This window comes from Cibotium barometz, chromosome 1 (genome assembly GCF_041138505.1).
Source record: "Cibotium barometz isolate CiBa-2024 chromosome 1, ASM4113850v1, whole genome shotgun sequence".
Classification (NCBI taxonomy): domain Eukaryota; kingdom Viridiplantae; phylum Streptophyta; class Polypodiopsida; order Cyatheales; family Cibotiaceae; genus Cibotium; species Cibotium barometz.
The window spans coordinates 31,888,003-31,904,974 of record NC_141046.1 but is presented as its reverse complement, the minus strand read 5'-3'; the positions used below and the strand labels follow the sequence as shown (position 1 = coordinate 31,904,974).

The window sequence follows — 16,972 nt, the reverse complement described above, 5'->3', positions numbered from 1 at the left end:
GCATCATGTATTGTGGCCCGGTGGAATACCTCCTGGTGGACATATCGTTCGTCATTTGGGTTACCCTTTGGGTTGGCAGATGTCATCTTCACAAATGATTCAATGGGTTATGCTAAAATTGAATCGCAAAATTGATTATTGGCAGCTTTCCACTTGGCCTCTTCATGTACGTCTCAGGATAGTGCAGGCTATTGTAATGGCTTACATACAGTTCTTTCTTCCATTGATTATGTGGAGGAAAGCTGATATAGATCGGTTTATGTCTCTGGCAATGGCAATTGTGTGGAAAACTCAACATCGTAAAAAGGGTCTTCGTCTTTTGTCAATGCCAAAGATGTGTTCTCCAAAGATACATGGTGGCTTGAACATATTGAATATTCATTTTCATGTGCTTGCTCGTAAATCCACTTTGCTGTTGGAATTTGTACAACAGCGCCAGCCATGGGCTATTATGTTGGGTCATATGTGTATGTCAATGTCTTCATCTGCTTTTGGAAAGTGGACTGTTACGTATTGGGATTCAATTTTCAGCCATTTCGATGGAAAAATTGTCGGCTGCCCTCTTTCATCTAACTTGATTTCTGCCTGGAAACAGGTTACGCAATATCTTTTTTGGAATCCCAGGCTTAATGGGCAATCTTCTTCGCTTCGCCTTGAGAGTATTCATTGGTCAAAGGCTTTTGATGTACCCTTGGCTCTACGTGAGCCTAGGAAGGCATATTTCCTTTCAAAGAAAGGAGTTTATCTTATTGATGATGTTTTGGATGCTGGTGGCCATGTGCTTTCTTTTGTGGTTGCCGCCAGAAAATTTGGTCTGGGGATGCATTATAGAACAATCTGGCAGCTTATTCGAGAGCTTCTTGCTCCTTTTGAACCAATTGCAGATTTGGATCGTTCTGATCGTTTGGTTGATTGGAGCCTTAGAAGAGAACAACCTGCACGAGGCCCTTTATCAATGGCTAAACTTTCGGTTCGTTCGATATATCATTTCTTGTTGCCTGCCTCTTGGGTTCAAGAACATGCGAATCAGATTTGGCATCTTCATAAAAGTCAGCAGACTTGGTGGAAACAGCGGCTTCATTCTCTTTGGAAATGCAGTCTGCCTTTGAAAAGTAGACTTTTTTTATGGAGATGCTTGATTGGAGTCTTGCCAGTCGGGCTTTTCTTGGCTAGGCGACTTTTGGCACCTTCAACTTGTCATAGTTGTGGTGCTTCTCAAGAGACAGTCTTTCATCTTTTATGGAGTTGTCCTCTCACCAGGACTTTATTGGATCGGATTGCTGCACGTTTGAGAGCCCGCTTCCGACAGGCACCCTTTGGGAAATACTTTTGGATCTTCGGTCTTCTCCCATCACCCCTTAGATCCTATAAAGTCTTCTTTGATTGGGTTCGTTATTGGGCTTTATGGACTACCTGGCAGTCTCGCAACAGGATAGTTTTTGCTGGGCCTCATTTGGATGCTTACTCATTCCTCCATTCCTCTCTTCAGCAATCTTTATACGACTGTCTCTCTCTTCATGAGATTGACTCATCTCTGTATGCTCTTTTTACAGATTGTTTTTTAGATGTTTAACTATGTTCACACTGAACATAGTGAACACTCTACTAGTCTCCCTTGTAAATGGTCTTTTTAGTGGGTTTTCCTCGTTTTGAGGTTTCCCACCTGTAATTAATGACATGAAGCTTTACAAAAAAAAAAAAAAAAAAGTGTGTGTGTGTGTGGGAGAGTTGAAGAATGCTTGGTATTGTGCGCTCGTGTGTGCGCGCTCGTGTGTGTGTGCGTGAGTGTGTGCGCACGTGTGTGAGAGAGAGGCCTGCTCACCTACGACCCAGTTTGTTTGTTCGACTGCTCGCCTGCGACCCAGTTCGCCTATCGCCTGCGACCCAGTTCGCTTATCACTTGCGACTCCCTTTGCCTTCGAAGCTGCGACTCTACTCGCCTGCGACCCAGTTCGCCTGTTCGAGTGCTCGCCTGCGACCCAGTTCGCCTATCGCCTGCAACCTAATTTGCCTATCGCCTACGACCTTGTTCGCCTCTTCGCCTGCGACTCCTTTTGCTTCGAAGCTGCGACTCTACTCGCCTAAATTTCAAAGGCTCCTGTATACAGCATACAGCTTTCAAAAAAAAAAAAAAAGAGTTGTTTAGCAGTGTTGTACAGACTTTACTCTGCGATTATGTCTGAGACTGTTGTGACCTATGCTCGCCGGGATAATGCTGCAATCAGTAACAAGAGGCAGCATGCTGCAATTGAATCTGTCACCATGATTAAGCAAGATTCGTCGGATGCACAGTTTGTATATGAGGCTTTATGTGAGGACTTTGTAGACAGTCGTGTCAAATGGAAGGACCCGCCTCCTTCTTTCAGTTACAAGATTAAATTGCCGACGATTATGTCTCCTCTGCGTAGATACTCAAAGAAAGAGATTATTCTCTTCTTTCCAGGTAAAATGCCTTCTGCGCAAGAAGTAGCTCAATGGATTCAGTCCATTCTAGGTGGACCCTTTGTAGATGGAGTTCACTTTGCAGCAAGGGGTTTTTATGATGTATTACTGTCTGATGGTCAATATAAGCAGCAGATGCTTGAAACTTCTCCCCTTATGTTTGGTGTACAGTTGGTACATGTGTTACCTTGGTCCCCGACCAAGGACTATCAGTCCTTGATTAGGCATCGTTGTCCTGTTTGGATCGAGGTCGTGGATTTTCCGGAATATTTGAGGGAACATTTGCCAGGTATAGCAGCCACTCTGGACAAAGTGGTTTGTGCACCTCGTCCTACAGGAAACAAAAACAGATTTTGCATCTTGTGGGATACAGACCATGAGAAACCACCTGCAATTGCTGTTGAAGTAGAAAATGTGCGTGGCATGGGTGCACGTTACTTCAAATTAAATTGGGGAGTCTTTGCAGGTGCTTGTTTCACTTGTCATAAGTTTGGGCATATGGCTTCTGAATGTCCTTCTCTGCTGCATCCTCCGCCGTTATCTGCTGTACCTCCCATCTCAGTGAATGAGCAGCCAACTCAAATTAAGGAGATACCAACAAATCAAGCCACTCGAAATACTCAAAAGGAGAAAGAGAAAGGAAAAGCTAAAGTTATTCCACAAGTTGTTTCTTCTTTGGCAGTGCCTAATCAACCTAAGGATAAAGGAAAAGATAAAATATCTTCGGCTGAATGGAAAACTCCGAAAAAAGCTACTACAGTTCGTCGTGCTCCCGTTCCTTCACGTAATTGGACTGCATCTGCCACTATTGCACAGTCTTCCACTTCATATGGTCGGATGTAGTTCGAGGTGCTTCCTCGAGTATGGATGCCGATGTAAATGCTTTGGATATGTGTGTTGATACGAATATGCATGAGTCTCTCTTCATTCAGGGCGAGGGCTCTCTCCCTGATTCAGTTGTTGTTATGCAGCATTGATTTTGCTGGCTGTTCACTGTATATACCTTTGTACAGATTTGATGTTTGATGCTCCAATAAAATGTCTTTCGTACAATATTAGAGGACTTTGTGATCCAAGTAAATTTAGGTTGTTTTGGCACTATGTACATAAAATGCAGCCTCATCTGGTGTGTGTGCAAGAACACAATCAGCATACCTTAGTGGGTCAATCAGGTCACTTTGTTGGTTATGATATATTTTATGCGGGCACTCAGCATTACTCGGGAGTTTTTATGCTTGTTAAGCATGATCTACAACCAATGTTGGCCTACAATGATTCTGCTGGCAGATGGATGGTCATTCAATGTTTATTGTATGGACAAATTTATGAATTTGCCGCAGTTTATGCACCACAAAGCTCAGCTGACAGGGCAAATATATGGTCACAAATGTTGGCTTATCCCTGGCCCCATAATGCATTCCTTTGTGGAGATTTTAATAATGCTCCATCTCCTGAATTTAATTCCACTGGAAGAACTCATATGCTTGGAGCTGAATGTAGAACATGGAATGATTTGCTCTCTTCTTGCAATATTTTGGACCTATGGCAGCATGTATTCCCTCATCTGCAAGGGTTTACTTTTAACCACAATGCTTTTCCACATATCTGGACACGTCTGGATCGCTGGTACTTGTTACATGCTGACCAATACGATGATTTTGTTTGCAAACTATGGATTGATCGTTCCATGTTACTCTCTGATCATTCTCCTTTATGGTTAGGCCTTTATTTCGACATGCCACAAGATGTCTCTATTCTTCAGAAACATAGGCTGTTGCTTTTAAACAACAGTTATCTTGTGCATGCTGATCTCAAGGAAATGGTTTTGCAAGCCATTGAGCCTTTGCCCCTTCAAATGCATGAGGACATTGACATTGCTTGGTTTCAATTTGTTCAGCGCATGCAGGCTGTGATCTGTGATTATGGTCGTTATTACATGGCCGACTTGCGGGATCGGATCTTGCAGGCTAAAGAAACATGTCAATCTATGGCTGATCTTGCTCAGTATAGGGTTTTAAATACTAATGAACAAGAATCTTTAATGCAGGCTAAGCATTTCCTCATGCTAAATGATCAGAGAAAATTGCAAAAATGGTTGACACGTTCGCGACATCGAGCTATCATAGATAAGGGTTGCTCTTCCAAAGATTTTTTCAAAAATCTACATGCTTCAAGACAAAAGGAATGCATCAGAAGGGTGAAAAAATCTGATGGTCAATGGACTCATTCTCTATCGGAGCTCTCATATATTGCTAGTCAGCATTTTGCAGCTCTTTTTGCTAAACCGCCAACTACTTCATCTGACATACTTAATGCTCGTTATGCTTTATTGCATCATGTTCAGCCCATTATTTCTCCACAGGATGCATTGGAATTAGAATCTGCGTTCACTGATATTGAACTTAAAGATGCTTTACGTTCAATGGGTCGATGGAAATCTCCCAGATGGGATGGATTGACAGTGGAATTTTTCCATGCTTTTTGGCCTCAGCTGGAACAATCATTGCTGTATATGATCAATGAAGCTTGGGCAAATGATGTACTACTATCTTCTTGGAAAGAAGGATTGGTTAAGCTTTTCCCTAAACGGGATCTTTGTGAAGTTTTTTCTGATTGGAGGCCCATTACTCTTATGCCTGTCATCTATAAGCTTCTGACTAAGATGTTGGCAAATCGTATTAAAGGATTTTTACATGATGGTTTGCATCCTGCGCAATATGGTTTTGTGCCTCGGAGGCAAATCAATGATAATTTAGCCAATGCTTATATTGCCATTGAATATGCCAAATACACTAAGCAGGATGTACTCATTTTGCAGGTTGATATTGAGAAAGCCTTTGATTCTGTGCATTGGGACTATATAGCTATGACTATGAGTTATCTTGGTTTCGGTGCAAAGTGGCAAAATATTGTGTATTGGCTCTATAATGATAGTGATGCTTCTTTGATTTTGAGCTCTTCTCTATCAGATTCTTGGAAATTGGGACGTTCAGTTCGCCAGGGTTGTCCGCTTAGTTCCTTGTTGTTTGCTATTGCCACACATCCTTTTCTTTGCTACTTGGATTTTTTGCAAGCCACTGATGAATTGCATGGCTTACAGCTTCCTGCTGGGTATACTTTCCTGGCTCAGGCTTATGCTGATGATTCTTTTTTTATGCCCAAGAATACGCAACAAGATCTTCAGAGATTAATGGAGGCTTTGGAACTTTTTGGTCTGGCTACTGGTTTGAAAGTAAACTTCCGTAAGTCTACCTTGCTTGTGCTTAATGTACAGCAATGGCATCATGTATTGTGGCCCGGTGGAATACCTCCTGGTGGACATATCGTTCGTCATTTGGGTTACCCTTTGGGTTGGCAGTTGTCATCTTCACAAATGATTCAATGGGTTATGCTAAAATTGAATCGCAAAATTGATTATTGGCAGCTTTCCACTTGGCCTCTTCATGTACGTCTCAGGATAGTGCAGGCTATTGTGATGGCTTACATACAGTTCTTTCTTCCATTGATTATGTGGAGGAAAGCTGATATAGATCGGTTTATGTCTCTGGCAATGGCAATTGTGTGGAAAACTCAACATCGTAAAAAGGGTCTTCGTCTTTTGTCAATGCCAAAGATGTGTTCTCCAAAGATACATGGTGGCTTGAACATATTGAATATTCATTTTCATGTGCTTGCTCGTAAATCCACTTTGCTGTTGGAATTTGTACAACAGCGCCAGCCATGGGCTATTATGTTGGGTCATATGTGTATGTCTATGTCTTCACCTGCTTTTGGAAAGTGGACTGTTACGTATTGGGATGCAATTTTCAGCCATTTCGATGGAAAGATTGTCGGCTGCCCTCTTTCATCTAAGTTAATTTTTGCCTGGAAACAGATTACGCAATATCTTTTTTGGAATCCCAGGCTTAATGCACAATCTTCTTCGCTTCGCCTTGAGAGTATTCATTGGTCGAAGGCTTTTGATGTACCCTTGGCTCTACGTGAGCCTAGGAAGGCATATTTCCTTTCAAAAAAAGGAGTTTATCTTATTGATGATGTTTTGGATGCTGGTGGCCATGTGCTTTCTTTTGTGGTTGCCGCCAAGAAATTTGGTCTGGGGATGCATTATAGATCAATCTGGCAGCTTATTCGAGAGCTTCTTGCTCCTTTTGAATCAATCGCAGATTTGGATCGCTCTGATCGTTTGGTTGATTGGAGCCTTAAAAGAGAACAACCTGCACGAGGCCCTTTATCAATGGCTAAACTTTCGGTTCATTCGATATATCATTTCTTGTTGCCTGCCTCTTGGGTTCAAGAACATGCGAATCAGATTTGGCATCTTCATAAAAGTCAGGCTTGGTGGAAACAGTGGCTTCATTCTCTTTGGAAATGCAGTCTTCCTTTGAAAAGTAAACTTTTTTTATGGAGATGCTTGATTGGAGTCTTGCCAGTCGGCCTTTTCTTGGCTAGGCGACTTTTGGCACCTTCAACTTGTCATAGTTGTGGTGCTTCTCAAGAGACAGTCTTTCATCTTTTATGGAGTTGTCCTCTCACCAGGACTTTATTGGATCGGATTGCTGCACGTTTGAGAGCCCGCTTCCGACAGGCACCCTTTGGGAAATACTTTTGGATCTTCGGTCTTCTCCCTTCACCCCTTAGATCCTATAAAGTCTTCTTTGATTGGGTTCGCTATTGGGCTTTATGGACTACCTGGGAGTCTCGCAACAGGATAGTTTTTGCTGGGCCTCATTTGGATGCTTACTCATTCTTCCGTTCCTCTCTTCAGCAATCTTTATATGACTGTCTCTCTCTTCATGAGATTGACTCATCTCTGTATGCTCTTTTTACAGATTGTTTTTAGATGTTTAACTATGTTCACACTGAACATAGTGAACACTCTAGTAGTCTCCCTTGTATATGGTCTTTTTGGTGGGTTTTCCTCGTTTTGAGGTTTCCCACCTGTAATTAATGACATGAAGCTTTACAAAAAAAAAAAGTGTGTGTGTGTGTGTGTGTGTGTAAATGTATATATGCATACACAGACACATATATACATACATATATACATTTATACATACATTTGTCCTGTCAACTACTTATTTGTTGTACTAATTCTTTCTATTTGCTACTTCCCTTACTGCTAGGCTTCATTATGGCTGAGTCTGCCTTGCATCTCCGGAGGTTTGACAAAAACTCAGTACGAAGGGCTTTGTGTGAATATATGCTCTTGTGTGTGTGTGTGTGTGTGTGTGGAGTGCGTGTGTGAGAGCCTATCTTGATACAGAGTTCTACACCACTATTGGGCACTGATGGCGTTGGTGGGGATGTCGTAGTATCTAGTCCATACTATGCATAATGGAGTTGCTAGTTATATAGTCTTGTGGGTTGACTACCATGAGTATATAACATGCACGTTCCTAAAAGGTGAATTTGGGCATGTTCCTGGATTCATCTAGGTATATATACATACATTATATATATATATATACATATATATATATATATATATACATACATATACACACACATATATATGTGTGTATCCGTGCGTGTGTGCGTACGTGCGTGTGTAGTGTGTGTGTGTGTGTGTACATGTACATGTACATATATGTATGCATATACATGTATACATACATATATACATATATGTATGTATATGTTTATATATACGTATATGTATATATATATACATATATGTATGTATAAGTTTATATACATAGACACGTGTATATATATGTGTGTGTGTGTTCATACATACATACATACATGTAGACATACACACATACATGCGTACATACACACGCATATATATTTATGTGGACTAGTTTTCTTAATTTAAATCATAACTTTCTAAGTTTCTTGTTTGGTTTATTTTATTTTGGTCTTTTATGAACCTAATTGAATAATTAGGTGTAGTAAGGTACTGCCTTTTATAATTTAAGTGATATTACACTTGCAATGTCGATTCAATGGCTGCGGCTGGAAGTTCACAGGTGTAATTTTGATTTCAGATAATGAAGCCGAAGGACCAAAGTCAGAAAGAAAAAGTGCCGATGATAGTAGAAAGGGGACCGATGTTTTTAATATGAAGGAAGCTATGAGAATTGAACATATTCTTGCAACCGTCCAAAGGAAGGTAATTGATTGTAATTCAAGATTGCTGATAATGCGGTGGTAAATGACCTTGAATATCTTGAAAATAAATAACAAATGCAATAGATAGACGAGAAGTTGAGTCATAGGGTGACTTTTTACCTTTTTGAGAAAAGTCCTTCATTAGTCATAAGAAAACTCTTGGCAATCACAAGAGAGCAACCATGGAGTTATGGAGGATGAAATCTCTTCATGGTTGTGGAGTGTGAAGAACAGAGAGAAGAGGAAGCTTTAGCACACAAAAGAGAGCAACTTGGGCACAGCACAAGGTGAATGTATTATGAATGAGATGATATGAATCACCAGGTACAATACCCTTTTATAGGCATCAAACCCTATCTTTTGACTCTAACTAAGAGGTTGTTTACACCTACAGTGTTCACACCAAGTTGGCTATAGAGTTAATGAACCATATGTCCATATCCCCAATTCACATGGTATTTTGGTGTATTATTTCAATATCCTCCCTCAACAAAATATCCATGGCTACTATGATGTCAATGCTAGCTCTAGCTATTGTTTACAACATTGTTCACGATGACCATCCAAGTGCCCGTAGGTCTTACTCATGGTGGTTTACAATGCTAGCAATGATGACAGATGCTAGATATTTAGTTATGATTACAATTCACTTAGGATAGAGGGGTGACCATAGCTAGGCCGGCCTAGGAAGCCACCCATGCCTTTTATAGCATCAAGGCTTTTCAACAATTCCAAAAAGTCCAAAAAGTCCAAAAAGTCAAAAAGATTCAGATTTTGGGAGACAACCTAGGCAGAGAACCCTTGACTCAATATATAAATTGAATTAGAAATAAAGGGAGAGTCTCTCCTCGATAACCAAAATGCCGATGAAGATCTTCTTAATGTAGCTCACAATGTCGATGTAGATCTTGATGTTGATGTAGCCCTTAGTCTCCTTCATTCTTGATTTCATTGTGTAATGAAATCCATGTAGGCAAAGGTAGATCTTGTTCTCATTGTGTTCATAAAGCTTGACATGATAATGATGCATATCTCTTTCAGATGATAATGCATTAAATTTGCTTAAGAGGGTCTTAGCCTTATCAATGGCTAGAGTCTTTCCCTTGTACAATTGATTTATGAGCATGATAGATGAGTTACATGAAACAATCAAGCTCAAAAATCCCATTGTCCCAAACAATGCTAATACAGATTTATACTCGGTTTTGGATTAACAAATTGACTACTCAAATCAAGGGGTAAATCTGCTTTGATTCTTTATAGACGTTTAGCAACACTTGAATGTGAGATATGAACCACCAATGGCCCTAAAAACCTCATATAATTAGCACTAATCAAGATATTATTGAGATCAATTTTCTGTTGAATGTGCAGAAAATACCCTAATTTGTAGAGTACTGTCGGAGGGGCAAATCAAGGGGCTTTTTCAAGATGAACTTTGGCAAGTTGTAGCAAGTTCCCAATGGTAGGGTTGAACCCTCAATGGTCCAAAAGTGCTTAATGTTGATTAATCATTGATCAGTGGAGGCAAAAAACTATTCGTAGTGCAGGAGGAGTAACATGGAGTGTAAAATTGAAGCCCTTTCACAAATCTTCAAGGGGCACTTACAGCAATAGGTTAACATGGGTTTAGAAACACTAAACACATGATTAGCCTTAATAATGACTCTTTAATTACCTCTATGCAAAAGTGACTCTTAGAGAAGTGCCCAGGGTTGTAACAGCTTTTGTGGATGTCAATTCACCAAGCCGATGTCGTAGGCAGATTCGGAGCTATCAAAAACCCGTGGGCACTCAAGGAATTAGACCAAAATGCTCGCAATAGCTCTCCATTGCGTTTTTCCCAAAAAAACGCAAGCTTCGTTTAATTGGCCGCTTCCGGTGTTGTTCCGCGCGATTCTGTTCGATTGAGACGTCTAGTGATTGCACCCTTGAGCTGGGTAGAGGCCCTAATAATTGGCTTGAGCGTTGGTTGTGAGTGGGGAGAGAAATCAATCTTCCACCGACTGTGGGTAGTGAGGGAGATAACCTAAATGGCAAAAATGGTGAAAAAAGAGATTAACTACTAATCATAACTAGGATATGTGATAAGATGAAGCTAATCATACTTGGAGTAGATGATAAGCAAAGATTAAGCACTAAGAATCATGGCTCTGATACCATGTTGGCAATCACAAGAGATCAACCATGGAGCTATGGAGGATGAAATCTCTCCATGGTTGTGGAGTGTGAAGAAGAGAGAGAAGAGGAAGCTTGAGAACACAAAAGAGAGTAACTTGGGCACAACACAAGGTGAATGTATAACGAATGAGATGATATGAACTACAAGTATAATACCCTTTTATAGGCATCAGACCCTATCTTTTGACTCTTAACTAAGAGGTTGTTCACACCAAGTTGGCTATAGACCTAATGAACCATATGCCCATATCCCCAATGTTACATGGTATTTTGGTGTATTATTTCAGCAAAAACATCCTCAAGTGAGCTACAAAGCATCTCTCGTGGATCAACATATGTCCCTCAAGCGAGATATAATTAGAAAGACAAGGGGGGTTTCCTTGTCCAGTTGGCTGCTCTTGGAGGTAGGGTGGGGGAGGGAAAAGCCACACTGGGGGCCTGCAGTGCCACACAGGATGGTTGGGTCTCATGATGAGTTAAGGGCCCCGACCGTACGCAAGAAGAAATGCTGCAAGCTGCAGCTACATCCTGTCAGAGTTGCCTATGTCTCCCCTGAAGGGGTGTATGATGTCTGTTTAAGATATAATCAGAAAGATGAGGAGGGGTTTCCTCTCCGGTTGGCCACTCTTGGAGGTAGGGCAGAGGAGGAAAAAGCCACACTGGGGGCCTGTAGTGCTACACTGGGTGGTCGGGTCCCATGGCGAGGAAAGAGCCCTGACCACACGTGAGGAGAAATGTTGCAAGCTGCTGCTACATCCTGTCAGAGTTTGTTATGAGGCAGTCCCATCTCCCCTGAAGGGGGTGTATGATGTCCTTCCAAATATGTCTGACGGTCTCTGCCAAGGGAGTGTGCCAGGTGGAGACGCTGATGATGAGTTTTCATTGGTGCTACACCAAGGTCTCTGTGAAAGCTTAATTTCAATGGTATCAATGGATTAGTAACTTGTGTGTATAAAATAGTTATTTTGGGTGTTGTTTCATGCATGTGGTTCGCATGGAAAATCCAATGAGAATCACCATTTAAAGCCTCTTCAATTAGAGAAGATAGCTTTGTCTTTTAGGTAGGTGAAATGCGGAAATCCATTTTAAGGAGAAAGGAAGATTTAAAGAAACCTTAGTGAGAAAAGGATCAATTTATGCTTTAGGAAAGGTGCTATAGCAAAAGGTTTCTAACCTTTGAAGGGTATGAAAGCTTTGTGTAAAAGGAGTGAACGTTGGTTTCTATGGATTGGAAACCTTACCTTATGGTTTGAACCTTAGGAAATTGAAAAACTGGTGTGTAACTTTTTCGTGGATGGATCATCACACGCACCTTATTTCTGGAATCGGCGATTGTTGCTTCTTGAATCAGATTCTGAAAGTCACTTTTATGCTTGGATTCAAGGTGGCACTGGCTGTGAGGGGCTAATCAACCAGCTGGGTGGCTGACGGAAGTGCAGAGAGGGGGGGGGGCGGGGGGGGGGGTGGCGGAAAGAAGCGCAGGGCGCTGAAGAAGGCGGAGGTGAGGGCCAGGCGGCAGCGGGGGATGGATGGCGAGAGAAGGGAGGGGGGCACACAAACGCAGGCAGAGAGGGGGGTCTCCAGCTCAAGTGCGATGGATCACATATCGATGCAAGTGTTCAAGGCACTATGTTTGTTGCCAAGGGCCACTTGCCCATGTTCCCTCTACCTCATCCACTTAAGGGAGGTGCCATAAATACCAGGGTTGACCAGTTAGCTGGACCTTAGACCTTAGCCTTTATGTAGTAAAATGTACTCGGCCACCATCACTCCTGCTTGTGTACCTTTCGGAAACTCTGGACCTGTCCTCACATAAGCTATAGTAGAGGCCTTCCACAAAACCTCGACCTCTTGAGAAGCAAATGAAAGGGAGCCCTTGAGTTCTACTATATATCTACAGTGGGAGCTGAGTGGGCTTCCTGATGTGCTACATATGAAACAGTAGCAGCAAGTATACCTTTCTCATTAGCTTTGGTCCAAAAATAGGCTTAATGGAGCTTGTGGTAGTCAAAAGCTGTCACGTTGTGAACTTTGAAGTTGAATGTAAGCATGATAGCGATAAGCTGAATGGTGTTGAAATAGGCTGATAATTTGAGAGAGAGAGAGAGAGAGAGAGCCTTAATACTCGATTGTATAATATCAGCTTCCACCGGCACCTTCTCCACCTCCACTCATGCCTGTTGTTGCTGTCGACAATGTTGCTTCTGTAACTTCCACTTTGAATGATGGTGCTCAAACACAACCGGTACAACAACAGACTGGTGCTGCAGATACCTTAATGCACAGTAAACAAGCACAAAAGGCCCCTCCAGCAGAGCAACCCTCAGCTAAGCGAGTTAAAATGGAGAGATTATGATGGAACATGGGACCATGAAAGCACGTGTTATAATTATAGCATACAGCCCTTCATAGAAGTCTTTCCATGGGTTACACGGCATTATATGCAAAAACATGCTTATATTGAGGTCATCATGGTCGGCACATAGATCATCATGGTTAAGGAGTGACATATTCCTACTTAAAGCTTGCACTTGACTGTATCATTGATGTGGAGGGTAGGTGGACGGTTGACCATACTTATGGCAAGTGCTGCTGTTTTTAAATGGACTGTACATTCCAGCTTGCCCTGGAGATGATTGCAGGTTTGTAAAACTTTTATAATGCTATTAATGGCATCTTAAGCAAATGGTTGCATTGGTAACAAATTTTGCATGGAAGAATCATTTATTAGCTTTTAACATCCTTACAACACCCTCCCAAGGTTCCCACTACAGGAAGTAACAAAGTAGTTCAAGTCAGTGTGTGCTCGATAGGTTGCTTTATACCACAAATTATCGGTGTCACTTGGGAATTAGCTACATTTTACTGGGTTCTTCAAATTTATGTTTGCACATATTTGTCATGAGCGGGAACAGTCCTCATAATTAGTATTATTTGATACCATGTGGTTGTGAACAAGTTCTGAATGTCGCACAATTTGATGTAGTACTTTTCTGGAGTATTTGCACAGTTTTGGGCCGGACTCATTATCTCAGGTACATGATTTGGTGAAATCAATTTAAAGACTAATGTGTGGCATTTGAAATAAGTTTATAAAAACAAGTATACAAGCTTGCAGATATTAGAGAGCAAACCTCATTCTCTTCATCAACTCAGCCATTGCCCTAAAAGCTTTTGAGCCATACACACTCCAGATTTGCTATAAAAATGGCCGTGCGCTTCACCTCTCAAAGTGGCCATTGTCGAGCTGCTTCTTGTTGGAGCCATGATATAAATGAATCACCAAGATGAAAGCAAAAGCCACTAGTGGACACTTGTGTATCACAACTTCCAACCCAATCGGAATCAATGTGAAAGCATATACAACTAGAAATATCACCCCCCTTAGTAGACCCCCTAGCCTCACCCTCATACTTCGGTGTGGGTGGCGATATTGTCGCGGCACTACATTCCCCTTGCAGTTTTCAGCATCTGAAGGGATGCCTCCTGCTTGCCTTTAAGATCGGCAGTCATGGGTGTCTAGTGTGCACGGGGACACCTTCTGAGGACTGCTTTGCCTCTAAACAATGGGTGTGGGTAGTTGGCTTCCATGAGCACAGATGACACATCCACCCCTCCCCTCCCAAGGTTGCAAATAATCCCTCGCAGCTGTGGCTTTAGGCGAATCGTCCATTGGTCCGGCTTCAGTGGCGTCAGGAGAGTGACGTTGGAGGGGCCCCACAGCCTCATCAAACTTCCCCTTCTTCACATACTCTGTCCATTGGGATAATGGATCCAGCTACACGAAGTTGGTGGCACTCCAACGGATCCCGGCATTCATGCATCCATGCATCCCCTCTGCTTTCATCCAAGGAAGATCACACGCTTCCTTTGGCTTGTGGCTCACTTGAGTCTTGCATTGGGCACTCGGTTTCCCATCGTGAACCATTTGGTCTCTTGTGGCCGGCAGCGCTCCTGAGGAGTCCTAGCATCACTGCCTTTGGATTTGCCTGAAGGTGCAATAGGTATGGTGGCAGATTCATCTGTTGCATTGGACCTTGAGACCACAAAGATTGTTACTTGGGTGTCACTTGTATTCTAGGCTTCCAGTGGCTTCTTCCATGTCTTTCCAAGAGCAGCCAACCATAAAAAAGCCCCCCCACCCCCACCTCTCGCTTTTTCTATTTGTATACATCTTCTTAGAATGTTATATTCCGCCCACAATTTTTTATTAGAAAACAAGAAGTCCACAACTTTCTCTCTCAAATAACTCTAGAATTTTTCATCTATGAGCAAGTCTGCTAGACTAGAAGCTTTTGCTGAGTCATGTTGGTATAACTTTGTCAACTTCGTATTTTATCAGCCACAATCCAAATAGTGTCATGGGCATACATAATTCTTCACAAAATCCATCAATAGATTGTGCCACCTTTTTTCCATATTCGAAAGGTCAAGTAGCCAAATTACTCTATTTGCTCGGCATTGCTTATAGTTTTGTGCATAATCCTCTGCATCCACCTTTATCTTAGGCTAATACAAATTCTCACAGAAAATTGAAGGTCTCTATATGTCTTGGAATTTGTTGGCATGGTAGTAGAAACTCTTATCTCAATTAAATCCATATATGCCCAGATGTGTTGTGCATGGTAAATGGTGAGATTCGTATAGGTATTGGTGCCTTAATCTTCATGCTTTATTTCATACACCTAATCATCCCCAAAATAGTCCATGTCAAATAGCATAATGATGAGCTATATTCACATGTTCTCTTGCAGCATGGGTACTCACCATCTGGTTGGCTATGCCAGATGTTCCTATCCAAATATGACCAAAGTATGAGTCACTTGGACATCTCCATGAAATGAGAGATATAGATCTCTACATGCCCAGATGTATTGTGGATGGTAAATCGTGAGATTCATATTGGATTGGTGCCTTAAATCTTCATGTTTTATTTCACACTTGACCGTCTCGGAATGATATTCCTTGTGAAATAGCAAAATGACGAGCTATATTCACACGTTCTCTTGTAGCATGGGTACTCAACATCGTGTTGGCTGTGCCAGATGCTCCTATCCAAATATGACCAAAGTATGAGTCGCTTGGACATCCCCATGAAATGAGTTTTATGGATAATATATTTTATGCAATATTCTTAAGAACATTACCCATCTAGTTGGAGGCATTTGCAACATTCCTTATCTCAATTTAAGCTCTTTAATAAGTTTGGTCCATCAAGCCTCCTCTTTCTAAAGATCCGATTGGTTGTAAAAGTGCTTGAATTGTTTGTAATTTGTACATACCATACAAGGAATGTTTCCACTTCTTTAATGCATGTATAACTACATGCAACTCCTCATGTGTTTGCGTTGGTAGTTGGGTGTCTTTTATAAGTAAAAACATAAATCTAGTGTCAAGCTATGGTAGATCAAACCACTTAATCATATTTTTAATGATAGTTTTAAGATAGTTAGACACTTAATCAATTGAAGCTAAGCCTGGTGATAATACCCAAAAAAAAAAAGTAAAAATCACCAGATCTATTCATAAAAACCTCACAAAACATGAGACAATATTAGCTTTCCTTGTCAAAATTAAGCTACCCTTTTATATGAATTATTAGATGTCTATGCATATAAGCTTATGAATCAACATCCTAACCATACAAAATGGGTGGAATATTATCAAATCCAAAAATGTGGCACATAGTCAATCAAGAATATACTCTATACCATAGTGGGTTTTCCCGCGCTATGTACAAACCATCATTAATGTAGCACCTTAGTCAATGTGCCATCGTATTTCTCATATCACCTATCTCACAAATGTCAATCATGTTAGTTAAAAAAATTAAATAGAATCCACACAATCAATTTGGACATGATAGTGTAAAACATGCAGAAACATATACCAATATTACAATTGGCTCAGTATATAGATCACTTGCAAATATAAATAACACTAGCATGGTCCCAAATACATATACCAATAATCGTGAGTCATCCGTATTAAGTGGTCTTATCCATGATACCAACCACTCAGCATGGTACAATGGTCACCCAGGCATCTCTGAAGAACCATAGAGGGATGTGTTCTAGCATTAGTGGTAGGGGAGATATTAATCAACCACATACATGCCTACGACCATAGCTTGATAGACATAAGCAAATTAAAGAACTCAATAAAAATCATGAAGAAAAATCAACCATATACATGCCTACAACCATCGTTTGATAGACATAAGCAATTAAACAAC

The 16,972-nt window shown here is 41.2% G+C and overlaps 1 protein-coding gene across 1 annotated transcript in view; it reads left to right on the top strand.

Moving 5' to 3' along the window:
* Window positions 1–13,423, top strand: part of MED6 (RNA polymerase transcriptional regulation mediator-like protein) — a 139,765-nt gene extending 126,342 nt beyond the window's left edge. Inside the window, exons 4-5 of the mRNA XM_086800592.1 lie at window positions 8,433–8,557; window positions 12,881–13,423. Of these exons, the coding sequence (XP_086656718.1) occupies window positions 8,433–8,557; window positions 12,881–13,093 (338 nt within the window). The 3' untranslated portion in view covers window positions 13,094–13,423. The remainder of the gene's footprint in view (window positions 1–8,432; window positions 8,558–12,880) is intronic.
* Window positions 13,424–16,972: the final 3,549 nt, after the last annotated feature.